A 27,170-nucleotide genomic window follows, 5' to 3' on the forward strand; every position below is an offset into this window, starting at 1 on the left:
AAAGATGTGCATAGTGCGCACGTTTATATTTGTGTTTTCAGACTCGTAATTTAGACCTGATATAAGTTGCTATGAAATTCTACAAATTAATTGTTCGCAGCTAATCCGTCACACTAACTTTCCAACATCCCTTTTCGATCTTTTATAGTCCTTGTCTGTTTAATGGCGGAGATATCTTCTGTACAGTAACAACTCTCTAGTATTATGTTATATTGTACGTTGTTATGTTACATTGCTAGTATTATGTTTCATTGTATTATTGTAAAGCTTTTATGTGATGCTTTTGTCTACTTTATTACATATATTGAGGTTAAATTGCCGGAATTTTTGTCAATAGCAAATCAAAATTGTAACATAATAATGTAATTTTTTATATATTTAAATAAAGTTCCTCAGAGACCCACTTGCTCAGATTTGTATGAGTATTTGAAACCAATAAACCGAGCAATTGGTAGGTGCGGGTGGTCTCTGAAGGTGTCAAATGGCAAATGTATAATGGCAGACCAGAAATAAGTAACTTTTTATTTTATTTTTAATAATTTCAAGAGCTACTTTTTTTTTAAATTTACGAAAAGATAACAGAAATATCTTTCAGTTACAGAGCGAACATGTTTATCTTTTCTGTTAGCAGACTCGTAATTAAATCCTGAAATAAGTTGAGAACTATATTTGTTCTGTGTATTTTTGCTTTAATGACGTTGGTTTTCTCCAGATACTGAAATAAGTTGTTAAGAATCTTACTTCCCATCTGTTGGCTCCTAGTCCATCACTCTAAATTTCCGACACTTTTCGTTCTTTGTTGTGCTGAATAAAAAGAAATGATTAAATCAAATATTTTAATAATTACTGAAGATAATACCATATAGTACGTCAAAAGGGAACAGCAATATATTTTTCAGTTAAAGATGCACAGAGTTTACTTGTTTATATTTTGTGTTGCCAGTCGTGTAATTACTATCTTGAAATAAGTTGTTATGGAATTCAACTTCCCGTTCTGCTGGCAGCTAAACCATCACACAGAGCTATGGCTTTCCATCGAAGTAGTATTTACATTTTCAGTTGTGTAAATATAAAGTCTGCTTATTTCTGGTACAGGCTGCATGTTATTCATTTTAGGTTTCACATACAGTAGACGCCAGTTAATTGAATCAGTGTTTAATTGAATCAACCGCTTAAATGAGTCAAATCGTCAACAACAAAACAAAATCCAGTTTTATTGAATTAGCCGCTTAATTGAACCGGTCGCTTTATGGAATCAAAACTGTTTAGAAAAAACGTGATCTTTTAATTTTGGAAATTCCCGAAACTTTCTGCAGTTTCGATACTCGTGTATGATACTTTTACTAAACGAGCTGATGTGTGCATCACATGACTTCCTTTTACTGCAACTTAATGTCATTTTTTCATTATTAGCAGTTTTAATATGATTCAATTGTTTATTCTCTAAATATCACCAACAGTGGCCAAATTAAAACCAGATTTTTAAAAAAAAAATCGCCAAATTTGTCGCCAAGTTGGCGACAAAACTTGGCGACCAAACGACTGGCGATATATCGCGAAGTGTAGTCCGCCATAATATAAGTTTGAGTTTACATCGAAATTAACAATGATTCCCCCCCCCCCAAAAAAAAGGGGCAAAAGACCCCCTTTGGGGCATCCGAATGCAATCAAAAAAGAAGGTGCACAACTAGACTCCACTAGGAGTCTACGTGCTAAATTTCAACTTTCTAGGACATTCGGTTCTTGAGTTATGCGACATACATACACACATACGCACATACATTCGTACATACAGACGTCACGAGAAAACTCGTTGTAATTATCTCGGGGATCGTCAAAATGGATATTTGGGTGTCTGTACGTTCCTAGGCATATATCCACGTGTGGTCGGGTTAAAAAAAAAGCTCATCATTCATTTGGAGCTGAGCAAAATGGAAATTAAGGCTGATTTTTGGGTGAAAATTTTTCCACGAATACAATACTTCCTTTTTTCTAAAAGGAAATAAAAATTGGGCCCAAAACATTTTATCAAGCATTTCTAATTAAATCTGAAAAGAAATTTAAATCGGTTCAAACTCTTTTGCCATTAAAAGATGGCAACCCTCTGCCGTTAATAAGTATCTTCATATTCTACTTGTTGCAACCCTGAATGATATATTCCAGTGCATCAAGTTCATATTTTCCTTCCATTTTTTCAGGATCTTTTAAAGAGATAATTGATGTTCAAGACCCGCCAAATTTTAAAAATAGATTCCTCGTAGAAAAATACACACATTTTTCTATATTTATCATACTTCCGAAAAAGAATTTCTGTATCTATAACATTCGTTCTTTGTAAAATCCTGGTCGCAGCCATGCCTTGTCTTCAATGAGCCATGTTTCCCATTCTTTGTAGAGGCTTGGCGACAAATGTGTGTTGTTTGCTTGTTTCGTGTTGAGTGAATAAGGATTCAGTTATGTCAAAACTTGGCCGTGCATTTTGACTTCGCCCCTTGGCTGTGGTCCCACTCACAAGCCAAAACTAAGTTTAGCTGCTACAAGGAGAGCGATGATTTCGTGCTGTTCGTGACGTGATTTGTGGCCTTTCCTTGGATTTTGCATTCATAACTTTCTTCATCTTTGAAAAAAAAAAAAAATATTTCATGCCGCTCGAGGAACGTTAAATGATAACATTTAATATTTTGTAGTTGCCTCTTTGGTAAAGGTATTGAAATTGCATAGCTTCCAATGGGACTCAGGTGAAAAGTCAAAAATAATGAGTGACTAACCTATTACTATATTACTACTCTAGTGATACCCGCACGGCTTTGCGCGTAGTTGAAAATTAAATGGTCATTCGATTCGCCTGTATATTTACAAATAATGGATGATGAATTTCTTGCCAATTGGCTATGTTTACTTGCTCTCCCATTCCACGTCATGATAATTTCGTAATTTACATGTCTATCTTATGATAATTTTACTCCGGAAAGCGTTCTTAAAATTGAAATAGAAAGAGAACAAAATCGAATTTTCGAAAAATCGCTTCGAGGTGCACACCCACCCCCATGCTACAAACTAACTTTGTGCCAAATTTCATGAAAATCGGCCGAACGGTCTAGGCGCTATGTGCGTCACAGACATCCTACAGACATCCAGACAGAGAGATTTTGAGCTTTATTGTTAGTAAAGATGAAGATGAATTGCTAATATGAAATCATAATACATTTTATTCGTTCTTGAGATAGTCATCTTTTGGGAGGAAAAAAAAAAGTTAAACGGATGGATACTGCGTACTTTATAGATCAATATTTGAAAATTTTTCTAATCGCCAGTGGTGGGTAATAGCAAACTTATTAGTCGCAATCTTTTTTCCTTTCTGGTAGCTTTTCTTTTTTTAACTTTTATTTATTTATTTAATTTTTGTTACTAAAAAAAATAAGTTTAGGAGAGGTTAGTAAAATGATTTATGGTATTAACTTTTTCAAGTCTTAATTAAGTGAACAGGAAATGATTTCCTTCTTAAAGGGAATGTTTTCTGGAGACTCAACTGATTCATAATTCCGCTCATCCATTGCTTTTTAACTAAGAATAAAAAATGTTTTCCTAAAATAATAACATTGCAAAAAAAAATAAAGATATTTTTTTTCAACGTTATGAACTTGCTCGTATCCTCCGGACAATGTCCGACCACCACAGCAATTCGAAGTTTTTCGATTGAACTTGGAATTGTTTTTTTTTAGACGAAACACTACAATTTCTTTGGCCGTTCTCAAAAACCTGTTACTAAAGGTTTTTTCCACAACTACTTTAAACATGCTACTCTTCAGCATTGCTAGATAGTACAGTCATATAATTTCCACTTCCCTCCCCCCCCCATAATTTTACGTTTTCAAAGTGTTCCCCATTGAGCTTTAGACACATCTTTCTAGCTTATTCCCGGGCTGAAATGTTTTGCTAAAATCTGGCCGAAAATTTTCCAATCAGTTGGGTCCTCAACAGTGGCGCAGCGAAGGGGGAAGGGGGGTTTGTGAACCCCCAGAGCCATTGGTTTTAACATAAATGTAAATTCTAATACAGTTTATGCATATGAAAGGGGTGTTTTGATCAAAATAACCCCTTCAGAAGTTGTTTTTGATCAAAACATCCCTTTCAGAGAGTATTTTTCATCAAAAATCCCCCTCCAGAAGGTATTTTTCGTCGAATAATCTCCACCAGAAGGTTTTTTGATCGAAAAACCCCCTCCAGAAACGTATTTTTGATCAAAAAAACCCCTCCAGAAGGTATTTCTGGCTGCGCTAGTGGTCCTTCAAATTGCTGAACTTACATCTCGCCATACCTTTGGGGCTCCCCGAACTTAGATTTTTGGAAAAGCAGAAATTCTCAATTTGCCGAATGGAACTCCAAATTTTGTCAAATGATGATAATTTTGCCGAATAAGGACATTTTTGAGAGTTCCCAGTGACCTCCCGTGACCTCCCACCGGGATGCTACTGAATAGTATATTTGATCATCGTTTGACCTCTACAATAAAAAAATCACGATGCGTCCGACCTTGTCTGGGAACAAACTGCTCGATATAAAGATATGTTGTTGGGATGAAACTTCTGTAGATAATATATAAGTGGGGTTGAGGAGAGTGGGGAGCAAAGTTGGGAATGAAACCAACCGCGAATTTTGATTTTCATTGTGCCTACTATTATGCAATAGCTAAATACTAGAATTTTCAGCTAGTGATGCTGATCTAAATAAGATAATTTGAAGTGAGTTTCAGTTTTGTCTATTTTTTTCTGTTAGCAAAGCTTCATTATTCCCTTTCGTCGCAAATCAAAAGTACTAAAAATTGTATCCCATCTTAAAGAATTCCATTCTATGTTTGTTTTCATCAGTTGATATATATTTTTTAAAAATTAATAACTATCCTTCTTTTCATCTTTCAGAATACTTAAAGAAGTGTATGCTTTGAAAAGAAACAAGTAATTTGCTGAAAAATGCTTGGAAAAATGGAGACCCGTCGTAAGTATTCGTAATGCATGCGATACCATAATTCTACAGTTATTAAGTAAAAATAAGAGTTATTTTGAATTAATATTACTTTGTCGTTTCTTCTTCGAAAACCACCAAAATGCTAAAGAAATAAATATTAATTAAATTACATTTATTTTATCACATCCTCCATAATTTCCTTTCAATTGTGTTCAAAACGTACTTTTTGACGCTAATGTTTTGGTAGTATCAACATATTTGTGAATACTAAAATAACTAAGTACTTGCAATTAGAGTGATTTGTTTTTCCCAAAACTGTTTTTTTAGACCCATTCCCAATGTGTTTACATTTATATTGCTAAAATAGTTATATACTGTCAACTCTCGGTTTATATGGAATTGGTAAACGTCCAGTTTTAACGAGTCTCTTTGAATGAAGAGGGGGGGGGGGAATATGATGCTTTGTCAATTTCAATGTGACTCTGCTTAATTTAAGACCAACACACATCTACAAAAGCTGATATCCCTCAAAACTAATAGATGCGTCCGTTTCCACATGTAAACCGGATGTTAGCCTTTACATTTCATCGGTGGTCAGACTGTACGGGTCTTTTAATTGCTGTTAAACATGGATTCATAACAATTAAAACGAATGACATTTAACCGATATAAAGATTTTTATTATTATTATTTTTTTTTTTTTAAAAATACACTGCTTACAAAAAGAATTTTTTTGTGTGATGTATTTTTGCTAGTTGTTTTATGTCACACGCTTAGCTGCGCAACTTTAGTTCCATCCTGGAGTCCAAAAATGTCAAGCAGAAAAAATAAGTGTCATTCGACCGCCGTTTTTGTGTCAGCTGTAAGTCGCCGTAAACTTTATCATTCAGTCTCGACAGTTCCTAAAACTTTACCATAAAATTCTCAGCACAACTGCTCATAGTTAAAAACTAGAGATTAATGGGAATATTTAGTTAATTAAAATTTGGTAAGCGAATTTTAATACAGTATAGATTAAATGGTGTCCCCTACGTTTCGCCGACACAAAATTTCCTTCCCCCAGTTTTACAGAAAGCTGGGACAGAGACCCCAAGTCACGTGATTCAACAACGACGAATGGTTGACACGTTTTGCGTGAAACTAGCAAAAGAAACCTGATTTCTTCCAATGCTTTGCTTTAATGTATGAAAGCCTTCACTCCCTCCAATTTATCTTTCCTCAATGGTTTCAACTTGCCTTTTGATATATAATACATTTAAGGGAGGAGGAAATTTTAAATGTCAGCGAAAAGTAGAGTAAACCGTTTTAATAACACGGGACATCACTGTAGATTAAGTCTTACCATTTCTTTTTTCAGCCTCAGGAGTAGCACCCCGTCCACGAGACGGCCGCCATTGCGATTTATGCGGTTGTTCGCAGCCAGCTGTCCGATGCGACAAATGTGGGTGCCAACTATTCTGCCTCTCGTGTGACGACATGTACCACAGGCACCCAAAGAGGAGGTTCCACTTGAGAAAAGCGGCAGATCCCGGAATCCCAACTCCTGGGGCCAGACCTGTGCTGCCCCTCAAAGCGTCACACCTGACAGGGGACCCGTCCAAAATGCCTCTTCCACCACCGAGGAAAAAGAAACCGGCAAAGTCCTTCTTCGACAATTTCAGAAGAGGAAGTCCCTCACGTGAAGTATGAAATTTTAATTGAATTTTCTTTCGGTGAACACCAATGTATCTTGAATCAAAGAAATTAAAAAAAAAGAAAGAAAAATTAATTTGAATTTTGACGTCTTGAATTCAAATTATGTTTTTCGCAATCACGAGTGTGTGTGTGTATGTAGGCGTGTGTGTGGGTGGGGTATGTGTGTTTGTGTGTAGGGGGTATGTGTATGTGTGTAGGCATGTGTGTTTGTGTCTGCGTGCAGGTATGAGTGTGTGGATAGTTGTGTGTATGAGTGTTTGTGTGTGGGGGGAAGGGAATGTGTGTGTAGGAATATGTGTTTGTGTCTGTGTGCGGGCATGAGTGTGTGGGTAGTTGTGTGTAGGTGTGTGTGTACGTGTAGGTGTCTCTATGTGTGTGTATGTGTTTGAGTGTGTGTATGTGTTTGAGTGTGTGTATGTGTTTGAGTGTGTGTATGTGTTTGTGTATGTGTGTGTATGTGTGTGTGTACGTGTATGTGTGTGTGTATGCGTGTGTGTGTGTGTAGGACATGGATGCAACCTGGAGAAGGTTTTCTCTATAGGAGCAGCATCGTGAAGAGCCGGTCGACCGTGATGCTGCAGAGGGTGGCGGGGGGAAAATAAAATGATAGGACCTCAAAACAGTCAAATGAAAGCAATAAGCAATCGTGATTGCTCAAAAAATTAGCGTTTTCTCTAAAAACTATCAACCGAAAATCATGTGCTTTGGTCGGTAGCAATGTTGATATTGAAATATCATGAAATATGCAGCAAAATTCTGTAAATAAAACTGTTTTGAAGCACAGTCCTAATAGCATAAAATGGTTATGCACTGATTTAACTATGGAAATTTGTAGTATATTCTCTTAAATAATTTTGTTTGACGAACCCAGTTGCCAAGGGTAACAGTTGTTCTGACAGTGTTGGCTCCCACTTAGGTGAAACCTAAAAGAAAAAAAAAACATACGTTCAATGCAAACCACCTTTTCATCTGGAATAAAGTCAGAAACATTTTACAACCAGAAACACTGCCGTCAGTATTGTTGTCGATAAGAAGACAAACTACTAAAGATGTTTTTGAGTATATACTGAAGTCAGGGCGGGATCTAGGGGACAACAAGCTAGGGCCATTGCCCCGGACGGCAACTTCTAGAGGTGGCAAATTAACCCTATTTCTGTGTGGTTGTTTTTGATGAAACTCGATATAAAAACTTAATAAAAGATGGGTTAAGATGGCTGCTTCAAACTTTTGCCCCGGTTCAGAAAAACCGAAGGTCCGGTACTGCCTTACGTACTATGTGTACTTGAGCCACCTGTTTCTGGATTTCAGGGATTTTACCCAAGCATAGCATGATTGTACTATGCATTCGTTTGAATATGTACATTTTTGAAGTCTTATTCTTCCTGGTCTATTCAAACAAACGTAGACTATTAACTTCATGAAAAATATTACGATCCATGTGCATTGCAAAATAAGAAAATATTTCGTATTTTAAAATTAACTTCCTCAAAACCAGAAGCCAAAAAGATAATCCTCTCTAAAATTGCAACGTGCCTTCACAAATTTTTGATTTCAATCGCCCCTCCTCCAACCCTCTACATCTTTTCCTTCAGATTCCTACCATCAACTTCCATCGCGAGATTTCAAGTATTTGGAAGTAAAAAGCAAAAGTCACTATATGCAAGCTCGAGGTTAGGGATCACTTTATTATTTGCATTTTACTTTTAAACCATCGAGTGGTAGAATCAATTTATATGTTAAAACTGTTGCTGTATTGAAACTTAAGTTTGTGTCTCACTTGGAATGTTTCCTACTAGCAGCAAAAGATCAAATTGGCGTATGAAATTTCAATCAACATTCTGTAAATCATTTAGCTTTTTTGAATGTAGGAAAATATTCTAATAAGTGCTACTTTAAATCAGCCAAAGTTAAATGAAAAATTATCATATAAGCTTTGTGTTACAATATGATTAAGGTGAAAAAACAACGTAAATAAAGCACAAATCAGTTGCGAGAGAACTGAGTTCTCTCGCAACTTTTGGTTGTGTTGGTGAGCTTTTTGCACTGATGAAGAGGCTCCATTGTAGCCTTAAAATAGCTATAGGCTTTATTTTCTCCAATATTTGTGCTTTATTTACGTTGTTTTTTCACCTTAATCAGCCAAAGTTATTTTTTTAATTTTGATGATTTTACTTTGAGCCTAAATTTCAATTATTATCAAATAATTTGAAGTTGGTAATTTTGGGGAAAATTGTTTACAACGAAGTTATGAGTTTGCATTATTTTGCAACTGGTCATAGCATTAATTTTGATTTTTTCTTCTTTTTTTGCATGTCGATTGTTGAATTTTAAAAAACATGAATTTTAAAGAAGAGAAAAAGATAGCGTTAAAAAATTTATTAAATAATGTGTAAATATAGAAGATTTTATGCAACAACAGATCGCATTTTATGATCGCAACAGGTATTGATTTGATCTGAGTTTAACTGATTTTTTTTATGTTCATTAATTTTATGTAGTTTTTCCCTTATTATGGACACTTAACCCATAAGTCAATTTTTGCTGCTCTAAAAATTCCTAAATCTGTTTTTAAGTAATTCGAATAATTCGTTGCATAAAATCTTCTATTTTTACACATTATTTAATATATTTTTTAACACAATCATTTTCTCTTCTTTAAAATTTATACTCTTTAAAATTTAATAATCGACATGCAAAAAAAGAAAAAAAATTCAAAATTAATGCCATGACCATGATTGGTGAAATATTTACGGAAATCCTATCTAGGGTTGCTGTAATTTACATAGGCCAAATATGGACACCTCAACTGGGAGTGAATAATGTTTCGCCAATCAACTTTTGAGCTCACTTGGATAGAAAACATTTGGTTATTTTTACATTTCAAGAAGCTTAAAACAGTTTTTAAAGAGCTAGCTCATTTGTGTTTTGCTCAAAATATTGTCAAATTTTCAAAATAAAATAGTAAAAAATCAAATACTTTTTTTTTTTTTTCGCCGACCAACTTTTGAGCTCACTTTGATAGAAAACATTTGGTTATTTTTACATTTCAAGTAGCTTAAAACAGTTCTTAAAAGAGCTCATTTGTGTTTTGCTCAAAATAATGTCCAATTTTCAAAATAAATCAGTAAAAAAATCGAATATGGTTTTTAATACAATTAAACATTAAAACGAAACTTTATCATCAACACATTTTTGTGCTTATTAGTTGAGACAGTTGAGCCATTTTTCATTCAAACCTTTCAAGTTTAAATGATCGTTTTCCTTTATAGGGCAGCCCTCCCCTCCCAAAGAAAGAATACTCTTGGACGGATCGTCTTGGAAGCATCAAGAAGTTCATGAGCAATCGTCCCTTGCCACCTCTTCCAAATGACGAAATGCAAACAAATGGACAGCACAGCGCGGAAGTTAAACATGACCTGTCTTTCATTCACAAAAGGGGTGAGGTTTAGTGTTTTAAATCATTAATCTTTTCGCTACAGCTAAAGCCTTAAATTATTAAAGCCCTTAAATCTAGCATTGTATTATGGGGTCTAAGGACATTTAACCTTCAAAATTTTCGACTTTTGGAAAAACTATATGTTATGCATAATTTAATTCTGAACAATTTGATACCTTAATTATTACCACACGCAAAAAACTTTTCAAGTTATCGTAAAAATGCGTAACTTTTCCCCATAGAGTTTTATGTTAACAGCAACTGTTTAAGCTTCTTTTTCTCAAAATTTCGCCGGTTTTTCGTTTTCTGCGCATGATATCTCAGAAAGTTTCTTATATATTTCCGTAAAACTTTTTATGCATGTTTGCCTGGTTCATTTTTATGATCTGAACCTAAATTTATTTATTATTTTAAAATTATTATTATTATTATTATTTTTAATTTTTTAAGTTAATATCAAAATTTCCCAAAATTTTGGGCGAAAATATTTTTTTTTAAACATCAACTTTCATTTTTAGTTAAAATTTAGGTTCAGTTCATAAAAATAAACCAGACAAACACGAATGAAAAGTTTTACTGAAATATATAAGAAACTTTTTGAGATATCATGAATCATGCACTCAAAGCAAGAAACCGGCACCTGAGAAAAAGAGGCTTAAACTGCTGCTGCTAACATAAATCTCTATGGGGAAAGTTTACGCATTTTTACGATAACTTGGAAAGTTTTTTACGTATGGTAATAAATAAGGTATCAAATTGTTTAGAATTAAACTATGTATAACCTATATTTTTTTTCCAGAAAGTCGAAAATTTTGAAGGTTAAAGGTTCTTAGACCCCTTATATTCAAGTTCAATAGAAATTGTCGAAGGTCCATTGCTGCACTCTGCTAGCAAAGCAATATTTTCAGTTTTCTACTTTTTATGTTATAGAATGAGTTTGTAACACTTATACAGTTGAAATGTATAATATAGCCTGGAGCAAAGGAGAGTCAGAGGGGACATGATTCAGTTGTTTAAATTTATCAAAATGAAAGATGTAAATGGATTAAATTTTTGCGGGGAAAGCAGGATAAGGGGTCATTGTTTTAAGCTATTTAAATCTCATGCTAACTTGGAAATTAGGAAAAACTACTACTTCAGCAGGGTCGTGGGCACTTGGAATAGCCTACCGGAAGAGGCGGTAATGAGCAAGGGGGTGGGTAGCTTTAAGAGGGTCATTCATCTTCATTGGGGACTAATTAATTGACTAGGACCAGCCTAACTGGACCCAGAGCCTGTTGCTGGTCGTCACATTTGTATTTGTATTTGTATTTATAGCAATTTTGGAGTCTAATTTTAAATGTTGATTTGAAATTTTTGAAATCTTTCGTCCTACATTGTAATATTCTGAACCGTACAATAAATGGAAGAAATTTTAAAAAATAAACATAAAATTAATTTTAATCTAAAATCTATGTAAAATCTATCATGTTTCCGTTTTTTCTTACAGAATTTCTTCACAAATATTCAACTTGATTGAAGTTTTTCAGTCGTAATTCAGATATGTTTCTCCTTTATTTCAGTTGAAGAAATTCCTCCCCAGCTCCCAGAGCGCTCCCCGAGGCCTCAAGAACTAGGTATGGAGAGGAGAGACCAAACAAATGGACAGGTGTGGATTTTGTATCTGTCAATTTCAAAACACTTTTGCAGATTCTGTCGATTTCCTCCTAAGCTCTCCTAAAAATTGAACGGCCGTTCTTTTGAACGATAATATTTATTTTCTATAAAGAGTTCTCTCTGTCTCGTTTATTTTCTTGATTCAATTTTTTTATGCGCTTTGATGTTACTTATATTTTACACATCCAAAATAATTTTTTGTTTTGTTTTATTTTTACACTCAAAATGTTTAATAAGACGGAAGTCAGCAATTATTTATTTATTTATTTACATTTTGTGGTCGATTTTGCAATGCGGTTATTTCCTTCAGTCAAAAGTCGTACTTTTTGTCACTGAAATTGATAGAATAAGAAAAAAAAATAATAATATCATGGGCCCAGAAAATACTTTCAGTTTCCCAACACTTAATTTTTAATTAATTTTTTAAAATGTCTGATTTTTCAAACAAGGCGTGGTCTTGATGACGTCACAAATGATGCTCTTTGGCGCATCTTTCTACCACGTTTCCACGCTATGATAATCAAGAAGCGAATTAAAATTGCGCTCGACGCCTGCTGTCAACCCTATCGTTGCCAATGCACGTGAGTAAAGATGCGAATTAAATATTTTGCTCTGTGAATAGCAACACTGAATGGAATTTCATCATTTGTGATGTCATCGACAGAAGCGTAGACAATGAAAGTGCACCGATTTAAGTAATGTTTTTAAATTATTAAACTTAAACATATTGTTTAAAAAATGGTGATATTCTATGTTTTTAAGCATGCTCTTTCAGAAAAAAAAAAACAATTTTAAAGCTTTGGAAACGACTCTATTTATTTTGATATCACGGCAATTTTAGTCAATTTTTAATTAAATAAAGTTTAATTATTTAACTTTGTACCACCAGGAATCGAACCTGCAACTTCTGGAATTGAAAACAGATTTCTTTCCACTCCATTACCGAGAACTATACCACAAATTAAACTACGCGTGTAATTATTTTATAACATCTAAACCTATATAAAATATTTTTTGACGAAACTTTTATTGGTATATTTTTCAACCGTTAGGTAATTTTAGTTGCTATTCCTTAAAAGAATAACCTTAATTCAAAGAATTTCTTAAAGGAATAAATAAGAATGAAACCAAAGAAACATTTTCGATGTACGTGAATAACTCTCGCTGATATATCACCTGAAAATTTTATAAGAACGAATTCAGTGTACGAATAAATAAAAAAAAAAAAAAGAAATCCTCTGATGAATGGATCATTAAAAAGAACGACATTGCCCATACCTACTGATTACAAACGCATAAAATGCAATGAACTTTACTTCATTGTGGAAAATTATTCATATTACGAAATGAAGTAATTTGTGACATGTTTAACATTTAAATTTCACTGAATTGTTTTCTCAACTCTGAAGAATTAAATAAATGTCGAGTTTACCTTTCGAATAAAACTTTATTACTAGTTCTTTTTTCTAAATTTAGATTCGAAACGGTTTCTCTGACACATCAGCCCCTTTTAATCAAACTAGTGGAATTCCAGATGGGAACCCGTGGATGAACAATGGAGTGAACAACCGAAATATGCATCAACAACAATTTGGAACTTTGAACAGAAACCATCCACATCCTTTCATGGCACCAGGAGGGTAAGAACATAATACTACAGTCAACTCTCGATTATCTGCGAGCGGTATATCCGCGGGGTGGATCATCCGCGAATCATTTAACAATCCGGATCATGTATTTTCGCAGAAAGAAGCAAAAACCAATGGCCTTTTTTTCTCTAAAAATTGAAAAGTTAAAAGTAGAGTTGTTTTTGTTTTATTTATTTGTTGACTTATTTATATTTTCCGCTTTCTTTATCAAACACGTTCTTCATTGATGTTAGTTCTGTTAGTTCTGTTGTACAAAAATACGAAACATTTTTACCTTACTGCACATGTTTTCATTGTAGTAATATGTATCAATACAGCCATATTTTTGAAGTGGATTAATTTCTACCTTTGTTGTCCCTCATTTTAGACTTTTTGCTGTTTATCCGCGATTTTTATTATCCGGCACTTGTTCCACCCTATTCTGCGGATAATCGAGAGTTTACTGTACTTTGATTCAACTTGAATCGTTTTGACACATCACCAGGGCTTAATTCCTACCAAAAGAAGTGTGGATGCGTTATACTGCTGTGGGCAGGTAGAGGGCAGTAACTGAAAATTTTTCATTCTGTATTTCTGTCACCCGTTGAACATTAGCTTTATTGTACAACCTTGCTTATTTGGTTTCTACTGAAACAAAAGCGCGAAAGGAACGTCAAATTCCAACATTTCCCAGTCTGCGCACCTAAACCTAATGGGCGTATTTTGTAGTAAGTTACCGCCCTAAGCCAGGACTAAGGCAGAAATACTTAAAATACACCACCAGCTCAGTTATTCCACCCGAGGACTGCAGTTTCGTGCTTTTTAGCACTCATCAGCTCGAAATAGGAATCACATGAGTTGGAGGCAAAAAACCTCTTAAGGGAGCCAAAAGAGTCAAACAGCGTTGACTTACTACAAAATACGATGCTTTGCCATCAATCTTTGAGTTGAACCGCACCATTGCTGCGGTCACTCATTTGGTGTGCTAATTCTACATTAGGTACCAGTTTGTTTGGCTCTCTAGGCTCTTTTAAGAGGTTTTTCGCCTCCAGCTCATGTGATTTCTATTCCGGGCTGATGAGTGATAAAAAGCACGAAATTGCAGTCCTCGGATGGAATAACTGAACTGGGGGCGTATTTTAAGTATTTCTGCCTTAGCCCTGACTTAGGGCGGTAACTTACTACAAAATACCATTCTTTGCCATCAATCTTTGAGTTGAACCGCACCATTGCTGCGGTCACTCATCTGGTGTGCTAATTCTACATTAGCTACCAGTTTGTTTGGCTCTCTAGGCTCCCTTAAGGGGTTTTTTGTTTCCAGCTCAAGTGATTCCTATTCCGGGCTGATGAGTGCTAAAAAGCACGAAATTGCAGTCCTCGGATGGATTAACTGAGCTGGCGGTGTATTTTAAGTAATGGGCGTATCTCAACTTTTTTTGCAATTGCATTTTTTCGTTGCTAAGGAATGTTTGAGAGGTAACCCATCATTTTCCTAAGCTTAACGACCGTATCTCAATTATAACCTGTCAAAAATCACTCTAACACACAATTTAACGTATCTCAAAAATATTATTACTTCTTAAGCTAAAAAGCAGTATCGCAATTTCCTTAGTGTAAACGTCCGTAGTTAAAGTTTTACGTTGAAAGTGTGTGCGAAGTTCAATTTTATGAAATGTCGATTAGCCGAAAATTAATCTCTCTTGAGATACGCGCATTACGCTTAGGAGGACAGTACTATTAGCATTCAATCCAAAATGAATTTCTTCAAATATCTTGAAAAATCATTTCTGCAGATACAGCTTTTTACGTGCTAACGGCAGTGTAGTCCCCACAACTTATTTTATAGTGAGAATTTAGCCAAAAATGTTGAAGTTGCATGAAATTTGTGTAGAAGCTCAACTACCGTAAGCTCCTATGCAAGTTAAACCCTGCACATCACCCATTGGTGTTAATCAAAGTTTCAAAAGCTTCATTTTCATAAAATAGAAAAATGTATTCTAATACTTTAATTAGTTTTGGAATTTTAGTGATATGCCTGATTTTCTTAAGTGTTCTGTGCTGCATGTGTGTGTGCGTGTGCGTGTGAATCATAAGACTATATTCCAAATTTAATACAGACCAGTTTTAGAATACAGTATCGTAAGTAAGGAGAGAGTTCATGGGGTCTGGACCGTCCCCGAAATGAGTAAGAAAACTCAAAATTGAAGATTTCTCTGTCTTTCACACAGATTTCCTGTTTGTATGCATAAAAAAAAATCGAATTTGTGTTCATCAAACTTATTCGACCCCCTCCGAAATGAAATCCTGGCTACGCTACTACTTACAAACCCCTGGTTTTTAAGAGAATCTCAAAATGAAATAAGTAAGCTATTCAATATATATCAATGACTAAATAATTTGAGTCATGTTTTAGTGGCTTAATAAATTAAGCTGAATCCATCTCCCAGTTCAGCTGTCATAAATCTTCATCGTCTGAAGTGAGAGTAGACTTCAGACTACCTAGCGAGAGCAAAGAAAGATTCCTCTTGATTCCTCAAGTAAAGAAAGTGAAGAGGAAAAACAAATGCAAAGAGAAAAGGGGGAACTACAATTTTTATTCATTTGTCGTGCAGAAAAACTCAAACCATTCGGATCATGTGAGAAATAAACAATTAACTTTCTCCAAAAATTGAAAAATAAAAACAACGATGCTGAAAAAGACAAAGTTCATAACTTTGCAAACATATGGTACAATAAAATCCGCACACGATGAGTACAAATAGAGCTGAAGATAATTTATTCATAAATCATCATTTTTGTCACTTTTAACACACAATTTAATTATTTTTTGTTAATAGCATGCAAATACATTAAACGAAGTAAAAGCATTTTTTACTCCGAACTCACATTTTTAAATGTTTTCAGTCCACCTGCGCAATCTCATCACCCATCTAGCATGATGCATCCTAGTTCAAGTGCCACAGATCTCCATGCCATGGACGGCATGACGGCGATGCCAGGCATGCCACCTTTTCCTCACTACCCGATGCCACCACATTATCCCTATCCCATGTATCCTCAGCAGTATCCGGGATATCCGGGGTACTTCGCCGGCTCCTTTGCCAACCTGAATCAAGTGCCGATGGATGGAGACTTCAGTGACCAATCAGACGCAAGCATGAGACACCACCCATCAAGAAAACATCAATTCAGAAAGAGAGCTAAAAGAAGTCAAAGCGTAATGATGGACAGGATGGCCTATCCAGGTAAAATATTAAACGTCTGCTCATAATATTTTAACCCAATTGTTGATTTTATCTTAAAACAGTAACCGCCGCTTATTAAAATCACGTACCTACATTAAAAAAAAGAAAAGTTTTGAAGTTTAAATACTTTAAAAAACGAAATGAATTACGTCTTTTATTTTCGCTTGAAGTATTTCAAAATACAATTGTCATTTTAACTAAACATGAGGGTTTTTTTTCTTTTTTTTTACACAAGGGTCTTAAAACATTGGCGTATTGCAGTTTGGTTAACAGAATTTGAAAGTAAAGATTCAATATCGTTTGAGAGTTTACTAAAGGTTTTGTAACGTTCAACGTTATATTTTCTTTACTCTAAAGCGCATCGTATATCACCAAACGCTTTTATGGCATCCACTGAATAGACAAGTTTAACGCTGAGATTTCCTCATCTACTGAGACCAATTCCTTCACTTCTTTGGTGCTTCTTTACCAATTTTTACTTCCTTTTACAAAAAAGGAAGTATTGTATTCGCGAAAAAAATTTCACTCAAAAATCGGCCTTAATTTCCATTTTCCTCATCCCTGATTGAATGTTGAGTTTTTTTTCGACCCGACCACACGTGGATATATGCCTAGGAACACATGCCCTACACACGAAATATCCATTTTGACGACCCCTGAATTAATTACAACGAGTTTTCGCGTGACGTCCGTATGTAAGTATGTATGTGCGTATGTATCTCGCATAACTCAAAAACGGTATGTTCTAGAAAGTTGAAATTTGGTATGTAGATTCCTAGTGGGGCCTAGTTGTGCACCTTCCCTTTTAGTTGCATTCGGATGTTCCTAAGTGGGTCTTTTGCCCCTTTTTGGGGGGAAATTTAAATTTTAAATTTGGTTTCAGTTTGGTCACTGGTGGTGATATTTATAGAGTAAATAATTGAATGACATTAAAATTGCCAATAATGGGGAAATGACATTAAATTGGAGTAAAAGGAAGTCATGTGATGCACACATCAGCTCGTTTGCGTATGATACCACAAATTTTGATTTTATAAAACGGCGATAACATGTTCTGGTATTGCAGTGATTCTGTTCTTCCAGATTTGATTTTAAAAAGCGGCTGGTTTTATAATCCAGTGATTTTATTAGTGGAGGGTACTGTAAAACTAACGTCAAGCATACAACATCACAATAATTTCATATAAAAAGTAAGTTAATATAAAATCAAATGAAATGAAAAAGAACAATAAAAAGATATTCATTTAATATTTATAGTACATAGCATATTATGACCTCTATTTCAATCAGTAAAAATAATTGCACCACATTTTGCAACTGGCAGGTCAATTCTTCCCTTATGGACCCTTTCCTCCTGGCTTCGGCCCATGGGCAGGAGGCACCATGCCCATGGAAGCCCCACCTTCTCCTGCAAGCTCTGTGCGTTCTTTATCTAGAACTGGACGACTGTCCCGTCGCAGGAAAAAAGGCCACACGAGCGATGACGATGACTTTTCTGGCTCCAGCTCCCCGCTCAGCCATCCTAAATCTTCATCGTCTGAGATGAGGGTGGACAACAGGCCATCCAGCGGGAACAAAAAGGCTCCTCTTGCTTCCTCGGATGAGGAGAGTGAGGAGGAAGAACAAATGCAAAGAAAAGTGAGAGGAAGTTTTTATTTGTTTGGAACGTAGATAAATTCATATCATTTGGAAAACAGGAAATGAATAAATATCTTTCTGCTTAAGAGTAAACTCTTAATTATTACCATTTGGATAGTAAGAAATAAATAAGTTCCTTGCCTAAAAACAGCAAGAATTATTATTACCATTTAAATAATAAGAACGAAATAAAAACATTTCTGCTAAAAAGTAAAAATTATTAATTATTGACATTTGGATAGTAAGAAATGAAAAAATATCTTTCTGATAATTTCTAAAATTACTAATTATTACCATTTGAATAGTAAGAAATGAATAAGTTCCTTCCCTAAAAACAGCAAGGATTATTATTAACATTTAAATAATAAAAATAAAATAAATACATTTCTGCTAAAAAGTAAAATTATTAATTATTATTGACATTTGGATAGTAAGAAATGAAAAAATACCTTTCTGATAATTTGTAAAATTACCAATTATTACCATTTGGATTAAAAAATAAATAAACACATTCCTGTTAAAGAGTAAAGTAGCAGTCATTACCTTTTTTGACAGTAAGAAATTTAAAAAATGCCTTTCTGCTATGGATCGAAAGTTCGAAACACAGGTTTCGTTAAAACACAGGCTTCAGGTAAATAAGGGCCCCTTTTTTTATCATACAAAAATATCTGAACTTATGAATGTAAGCCGAGTAAGCCGACAAAAGTAAGTAAGTAAGCCGTAAGTACTCGTAAGTAAGCCGAAAAAATAAGTCAGATGATGAGATGTGAGCTTACATCCAGAAATTCACACCTTATTACTTACTGTATTAAAATCGGGTATCCTATAACCCCAAAACACGTGTTGCTTGTACGTGATTACTGAGAGGACGCTATTGTCTCTTGGGTCAGTTATGAAGAGGAAGGTGTCATTCTTGGCCGCTGAGGCTCAATATGTTTGACTCAAAGGTGCTGACTGAAATTAATAAATAATATATGTATCTGTATATTTAAGTTCAATTGAATTTGCAATAATTATTGCTCTGCCAAACTTAATTATATTTATGAGAAGATCTTTCACGTGTCTGCGATGTTTTTTAAACTTTTTAACATTATTAGTTTTTTTTTTTTTTTTTTTTTAATGTTGGGTTATTTTGGATGGGATATATATTTTAAGTAACCAAGTTTATTTTCAAAAGTCATGAAATAAAAACATAAAAGCAAGTTATTTTCGATTGATTAAATTTTTAAGAAATGCTACTGTAAAAAAATTCAGGAGCATTAATGGAAAATAACAGGCAGTTAAGTGCTTAATCAGCTAATAACATATCTTGCAAAATACAGGAATGGTTCCAAAAGTCAGTAACTTGATTGCAATTAATCTAGAATATTTCTTCAATCTACCATTGTAAATTTTTTAATGAAAATAATTTCATTTTTAGATATCGTATCCCTTTTCCGTTATTTAGTTTTCACAGAACCATTTTAATTTTTAGAAAGATTTTATTTCAGTGCGAATTTTATTATTAAGAAGGGAATTAAGTTATAACAGATAAAATATAAAACAGAAGTGTAAATAAAAAAATATATATTCATTCAAGAGTTAATTCGGTATTACAAAACAAAATTTGTTTTCATACAATTTTCTGATTGTTATTTCTTTTAATTTTTTTTTATAAGTCAAGCAAGAGAGCAGACCCAAGAAACCGCAGAGGTTCATCTCCGATGGTTTGTCAGTCGCCCTCTGTAAGCAACCTTGAAAAAGACGCGGAAGATTCCATAAAGCAAAAGAAAAAAGAACATTCCGAAACTAGTCTAAAAGAGAAAATCGTTACCGAAAGACGTCCTTCTAAAGAATCTTACTCAGGTAAGAATACTTTCAACTGCATTCAGGAAACTAAAATTAATTTTATAACAGTGTACCACACTGTTAAAAATTTTCCGGAAAATTTGCGGTAATTGTTACTGGCATCCATGTTGCCAGTAACTATTACCGTAAAAATCAAATGTTACTGTAAAATTTTACGGTTTCCTCGGTAGCTCGCAGCAACCAATTGGCGCTGGGATCGATTATTTCTCCCGTAGAAATTACCGTAGAAATCAGCGATGCGTTAAGTCCGCCATTTTACAGTAACAATTACCAGAAAATGTTCCTGAATTTTTAACAGTGCATAACTTATAAAATTAGCATAACTGTGTAATTTTATAACAGTTTCCCATTTTGGGAAACTTCCTGCGGTGCGATATTCCGTCGAAGAGTTGTAGCAAGCTCGTGAATTTATGACAAACTGAAAATAAAATTTTTAATACTTGATTAAATATGAACAAATTTGAAACATTAAAGTTACAGTCCCTTTTTTTCCGAAGTGTTTGTCTGCCGAAGAATGATGTGGAACGGGCGAACGTTCAGCTAAGATGAGCCCATCTCGATGAGGGGGAAAAATAAAAATTTGAAACTCGTTTTTCGTCAATTTAATGTGACTCTGATTAATTTAAAGACTAACATAAGTCTGCAGCCCTGAAAACTAATAGATGCGTCCATTTCCTCTTGTAAACCGGATGTTTGCCATTTCATCTCATCGATGGTCAGACTGTACTAGCTCCGTGACAACAGGAAGAGAAGCATGTATTGTCCGTTTTTCACGAGAAGGCACTTGGCTCCTCCCTCGTTACGTGGTATCCGATGATTCTATTTCGCTGTTTTCGGCGGAAGGTATATTCGGGTCATAGTATAAAAGCAGCAGTTTTTTAAATGTAAGATTAACTAAAATGACATCAGACAAGTGAAACAAGTGATGTAATGAACACTAAGACTTTTTTGCACATTAAAATGCTCGCCCAAGTTAAGGATGTCTGGTTTTGTCTCCTTTAGAAGCGCGTGGATTGCTTACCGATCACCCATGCGTAAATTAGAACTCTGCGTTCGAAGAGGCATGGCGAAGTGCCCTTTCCTGAAAAACGGATAAGATTATCCACGACGGCGGACCGCATGTCCTCTAAGGCACAGACTAGAATCGATGTTACTAAACTTACAATTAAATCTCAAAGAGATGGGATCAAATACATATTCGTAGATACATCGATACATACATAGATGGATGGATAGATAGAGGAAATTTCCCAAAGCTTTATAAAGCAAAAACAATATGAGAGTTGAGAGATAATTCTTACTGGTTGCAAAGCATAAATTTTGAGTGGACTTAAAGGAAAAGACATGTACGGAGAGTCAGTTTGAGTAAATGGAAATCGAATTTCAATGTTTCAAATTTAGATATTTTCCATCCCATCTTTTGATTGAGTTGAGCGATAAAAGCTTGTTCATTGTATCCAATAATGAATATAAAAAATCGTACAGACAGAAGATAAAAGTAAAACTTTTATCTTTTCCTTTTTCAAAATTCTGATGTGTTATTTCACCCGGAACTTTTCTCTCACGCCACGCTCTTGTTCTTTTTACGCCTGACTTAGGCATTTTCACAACGAAGTTGCATATTTTAATGAAGAAAATAGATTATAAACAATATTATAACCTCTCTTTTTAATTGTTGCCTAAAACAAAGGAAAATATTAGTAACTATAAAGTTAATTTTGTTAATGAGAGTTAACAAATTTATTTCAAGTCTGAACTGAAGCAATGTGGATTAAACTTAAAATTGATGACTAGCCTAGAGTTATATGATTGCTTAATTTCAGCCTTGAAATGAATGTGTTAAGTTTATTAACTAAAAGAATGTAATTGAAACTTTTTCACGAACATGTCTTTAATGACGAAGTCACTCGTACACACTAAGCGGTCAAAACATTTAAAAACCTCTTCATAAATTAGCTATGTATAAAACCATAGATACTTCACACAAGTAAATTTATAATCGATAAAATGTTTGATTAGTTGGCAAAATTATGAAAAAAGATAAACAAAATTCAAGAGTGGCGAAAATGATTGTCATGATAACGACACCCATATTTAATAGATTTTAAATGTGTGGGAGGATATTTTTATTTTCCTTTCTTTCTCCAGAGATCTCCTGCGAGTGGGAATGCTCCCACTGCACGTTCCTGAACCCGGCTGGGAAGCGCATTTGCCAGGTGTGTTGCAAGACATGTCCGGAGGGAAGCAGGAAGGTCAGCCTGCGCTCGCCGAGCCCCGAAAAGAAGCAGGAAGTCGAAGAGGAAGCGAAGGAGGAAGCAACAGCGCGGAAGAATCAGCAGGATATGGCTAGTCTCAACTCGGCCCTAGACGAAGCTGAAAAGGTCGGTTACCAATATTTATCAAGGTGGGAAATTATCTCTTTCGACCATAAGAAGTTAAATATTTAATGTCAACTTACATAAATGCAATGTGCTGGTAAATCGAAAATTGCTTTAATTGAAGAGTACAAAATACTATCTGTGAACTGACTCTTTGAGAATATCCAGCTACAACATTCGCCATATAAAAAAGAGCTAGATCCTTTTTAATAAAATTACTTCTTCTCATTTAAAAATATATTATTTTTTTGTTTGTTTCTTATTTAAAACTGTTTTTAGCTTCTTATACGTGTATTTATTGATTTGAGCTTCGTGGGGTAAAAATAATAATTTTTTCTACCGATATTTCTCTGATTTAAATAAAGTTTTTTTCATGAAAATTTTAATATGAGATCGAATGCAATCTATTCCATCGGTATACAGTGTAGTTTTATTTTGCTCTTTACACAGATTTCAAGGTTAATTATTATCTTTCTCTCCCATCTTTCAGCTATCACAATGCTACACGATGCAATTAATAAAACTAAAGTCTAGTTTAATTTGTTTCAATTTCATTCTTTGGAATTAAAACAGCGATGTAAAACTGAAGCTAGTTATAAAGAAAAATATATGTTACCAGAACTTTCTTATTAAATTAGCATATCTCCTAGTTCTTACATTACAGTAAATGTGTTACGGGACCAGTAAGTTTTCCTTTTTGTTGAATTTATTTGTGGGCTTCTAGCTCACTGGGACTTCCAAACAGTAAAAATAAATTACTGAATTAACTAGTAAAGAGATAAAACTTCGAAACGAAATGGCTTTAAAATTCTTTACTACCGAAGTAAAAATTAAAATAAAGATCTTTTAATGGATCACTTTTTCATGTCATAACGAAACCTTTTTCAAATAACTTTATAATTATGAGTATTGTTTCAGGAAATAACCAGAGGGTTAGAAGAACTGATGAAAATCAAAGACGATTTTGCCCGTCCACCATCAGTCTCCAAATCTCCCCAACTACCGACCGCCACAGATGGAGGCAGTTCTAAACCAGTGTATAAGTCCTCAGGAAGAATGCGAACAAGTATTTTGGACAAACTCAATCTCTCAACAGCGAGTAAGAAAGCCATTCCTTTTACAGAAACAACGCCTATTGCTACAGACTCAACGTCTATTGCTACAGAGACCGAATTTCCTTCGCATCTTGATTTAAATCAGAATAAATCTCGTGAAGTACGCGGGGGATCCAATTCTTCGTCGGCATCAGAATCTTTTAATTCTCCAACTGCTCAAAGTCCTGTAGACCTCCACAAGAAAGATTCCTCATGCCAAACCAAGAAAGATAATGGGGTGAGTTGGAAACCAATATAAACAACAGGGTCACGATAACTTAGTGGAATTCCTTATATTTCAATTGGTTTGTTCTATCTTATTAAGTCCCTTGTTCAACTAGTTTGTTAAAAGATTCTATTCTCAACAGAATCAAAAGATTTCATTTTCTTTTTGAGCAATCACACGATTGCTTATTGCTTTCATTTGACTGTTTTGATGTCCTATGATTTTATTTTCCCGCCAGCATCTTCTGCAGCATCACAGTCGACCGGCTCCTCACGATGCTGCTCCTCTAGCGAAAACCGTCTCCAGGTTGCATCCATGTCCTACACACACGCGCATATCTACACAACTACACACACACATACACATACACAAACACACAGACACACAAACACATACATACACACACACGCATACATACAGACACCTACACATACACACACAAACACATACATACACACACACGCATACATACAGACACCTACACATACACACACACCTACACACAACTACCCACTCACTTATCACACTCATGCCTGCACACAGACACAAACACATATGCCTACACACACATACACATTCCCCATCACACACAAACACTCATACACACAACTACCCACACACTCCTACCTGCACCCAGACACAACACACATGCCTACACACACATACACATACCCCTACACATGAACACACATACCCCCTCACACACATAAACACACATGCCTACATACACACACACACACACACACACACACACACACACATTCGTGATTGCGAAAAACATAATTTGAATTCAAGAGGTCAGAATTCAAATTATTATTTTTTCTTTTTTTTTCTTTTTACTTACTTTTAGTGCAATACACTTCACCATTGATTAAGAAAGAAATATACTTCTACACTGTAAAAAAAATCCGTAAAATTTACAGAAAAAAAAAGTCAGCCAGGACGCCAGTTTTCTTCCGTTTATTTTACAGAAATCTTCCGTATTTTTATTATTTATTCAAGCTGATTTATTATTTTATGAAGATTAAAAAAATGAAACTATACTTTCATAAATCCATTTCAATATTTACTATACTACTACGAAATACATGTATACAAAGGTAAATTTCCGAATATGCCTCTGTAACAGATGACAAAAAAAACATAATAATAAAATATTGATTAGAATGCAATGAAATGGAAGTTGCAAACGATTTAAGACTTACTCGCTTTAAATAAATATAAGATCAAAAACTCGAGCACGAGAACGAAAATCCAAACACGCGGGCGAAATTTCGAAGATTCGAAGAAAAACAAAGTATAACCGGTTACAGATTCAAAAAAACAGAGAAATCCTGTATTTTATTACGAACAGTTTTTTTCTGTAACAAATACGGATAACTTCTTCAAAATTTACAGTTTTTTTTTACAGTGTAGAAGCACGATCAGCTGAACGAAGTATCCAACCCATTTCATCCTTTACAGTTTTATGCTTTGATCATGTCAGTACCACTAAGACTCTTGCGTAATTTCTGAGTGTACTACGCATCAAACTTCATGCAATTCACAAATTCAAAACACCTAGACTTGTTACCTGAAAGTAGGCGCCATCCAGGAAGCAGATTTCTTTTTATAAACGTTAAAGTGATTAATGACGTTGTCACCATAATTTGAAAACGTTTATGAAACGATTGAAAATGGTTTCTTACGCTCTCACAACCATTTTAAAACTTCTATGAAAAGTTTAAACGCTACGTGTGTCACCTAGTCAATCAAAAACTTTGTTCGAGGGAATAAACGTTTAATAGTTTGCGTAACTTTTTGTCTTAACTTAGCTAGTCTTAGACCAAGAGAAAAGTTACCATTCAACTCAGTTAGAAACTAGATATGGGGCAGTTAAATCCACCTTCGAGGTGACATTGTAGATCATTTAAAACTACGTAATATCTCACTGAAATATTTCGTCATTTCCAGGGTAAAATAATAAATTAAAAGTTTTTAAAAAATGCATTTTATTATAACTTTCAATTGTCCCATGCAATTTCTCTCTCTCTTTTTTTTCATTCATGCTTTTACTTGATGTTTCTTTAGTGTTGTAAGAACTTTTCATTCATTCTGTGACACTACAAAACTACAAAACTGTTAAAATTTCTGAATCTTCAATTTGAAAAGTAAATTCCTGACTCAAATTTCATTGTATGAACTACTTTCTTTTAGGAGGATTACCTGCAACGAAAACATGCCGAAGAAGATATGTACCTGGACAAACCACCACCAAGTAGATACGGCTTCGGGTATGCAGACAGAATGCCTTCTCCTGGTCCATATGACCGATACCTGCCAGTGAGGCCAATGCAACGTTCTCATTCGAGGGCATCACTCTTCGCTGGACGCATTAATGATTCGGTACCCATGGATTATGGCTTTGGTTACTCCCCCATGTATAGAAGCGTCAGCAGAGGCTCTTTATCGGGAGAATTCTCGGTAAGTATAAGTTAAACGAAGTTTTATTAAATATTATTAATGAAAATATATTATGTATATCCTAGAATATATTTGTTTCTGTGTAAGTTTGCGGGCTAGCGGGCTAAATGACTAATTACTAGACTATGACAACTGAAATCATTTTATTAAAAATAATAATAATAATATTTTTTGCAGAAAAAAAAGTACTCGCACTTACTAACGGATACACAGCAACATGCTTCGGCTTATAATGCCTGAAGCTTACAGTTCATAAATGTGGTTATAAATCCCCTCCCCCCCCCCAAAAAAAAAAAAATTAATTCAGATAATTGAATGTCCGGGTTAGAGTTCAAAAAGACGATGTATTATTAATCGGCTTTCTCGTACAATTATCACTGTTCCTTTGTAAGTTTAATTCATAAATAATTATATATTATAATCATATATTATAATGTACAATGAAACATCACATAGTTTCAAGTATGTTCATTAATTTTTATAACTGTTCGTACAGTTTGCATGAGTCATTGAACTTTAAGATATTAATTACTTTTTGAATTGTAGAAATTGGAAATTGTTACAAGGTATTTTGTTGAATGAAACCTGTTATTTAACTATTATATTTTAACTGTAACTCGTTGTTTTTGAGTCAAAAATATTTTTTTCTGTCACTGGATACTTTATGTTGACAACAAATGTTTTTTCTGAACTAAATAAATGTTTTAAAGATGTCATATTCCCGAACTTTAATTTTAATACAAAATCTAACTAATTTCTTTCTTAATTTTGCTTTTATCTAGGATACCCGTGTTCCAGAATTCTCCAATTTACGAAAACCTGACTATTATTTGAGTATGGAAGAGTTAGTAGAAAGGAGAAGACAAGAAAATATGAGAGCACAGGGCTTAGAGCTTGT

The 27,170-nt window shown here is 34.4% G+C and overlaps 1 protein-coding gene across 1 annotated transcript; it reads left to right on the forward strand.

Moving 5' to 3' along the window:
* Positions 1–6,441: 6,441 nt before the first annotated feature.
* LOC129220137 (E3 ubiquitin-protein ligase lubel-like) lies at positions 6,442–26,777 on the forward strand. Its single transcript, XM_054854488.1, has 11 exons — positions 6,442–6,648; positions 9,930–10,098; positions 11,659–11,744; positions 13,229–13,392; positions 16,285–16,625; positions 17,950–18,263; positions 19,922–20,108; positions 22,260–22,492; positions 23,408–23,821; positions 26,006–26,272; positions 26,769–26,777. Exons 1-11 carry the CDS (start codon positions 6,442–6,444, stop codon positions 26,775–26,777), a joined length of 2,391 nt encoding a protein of 796 aa, XP_054710463.1.
* Positions 26,778–27,170: the final 393 nt, after the last annotated feature.

Source organism: Uloborus diversus, chromosome 1, assembly GCF_026930045.1.
Source record: "Uloborus diversus isolate 005 chromosome 1, Udiv.v.3.1, whole genome shotgun sequence".
Taxonomy (NCBI): domain Eukaryota; kingdom Metazoa; phylum Arthropoda; class Arachnida; order Araneae; family Uloboridae; genus Uloborus; species Uloborus diversus.

Bases quoted from the DNA above. Each gene is read 5' to 3' on its own strand.
- LOC129220137 (XM_054854488.1), top strand. From the start codon at position 6,442: ATGTACCACAGGCACCCAAAGAGGAGGTTCCACTTGAGAAAAGCGGCA. The intron at 16,626-17,949 runs GTAAAATATTAA...TGCAACTGGCAG, and splicing joins GGACAGGATGGCCTATCCAG to GTCAATTCTTCCCTTATGGA. The intron at 18,264-19,921 runs GTGAGAGGAAGT...TTTTTTTATAAG, and splicing joins AAGAACAAATGCAAAGAAAA to TCAAGCAAGAGAGCAGACCC.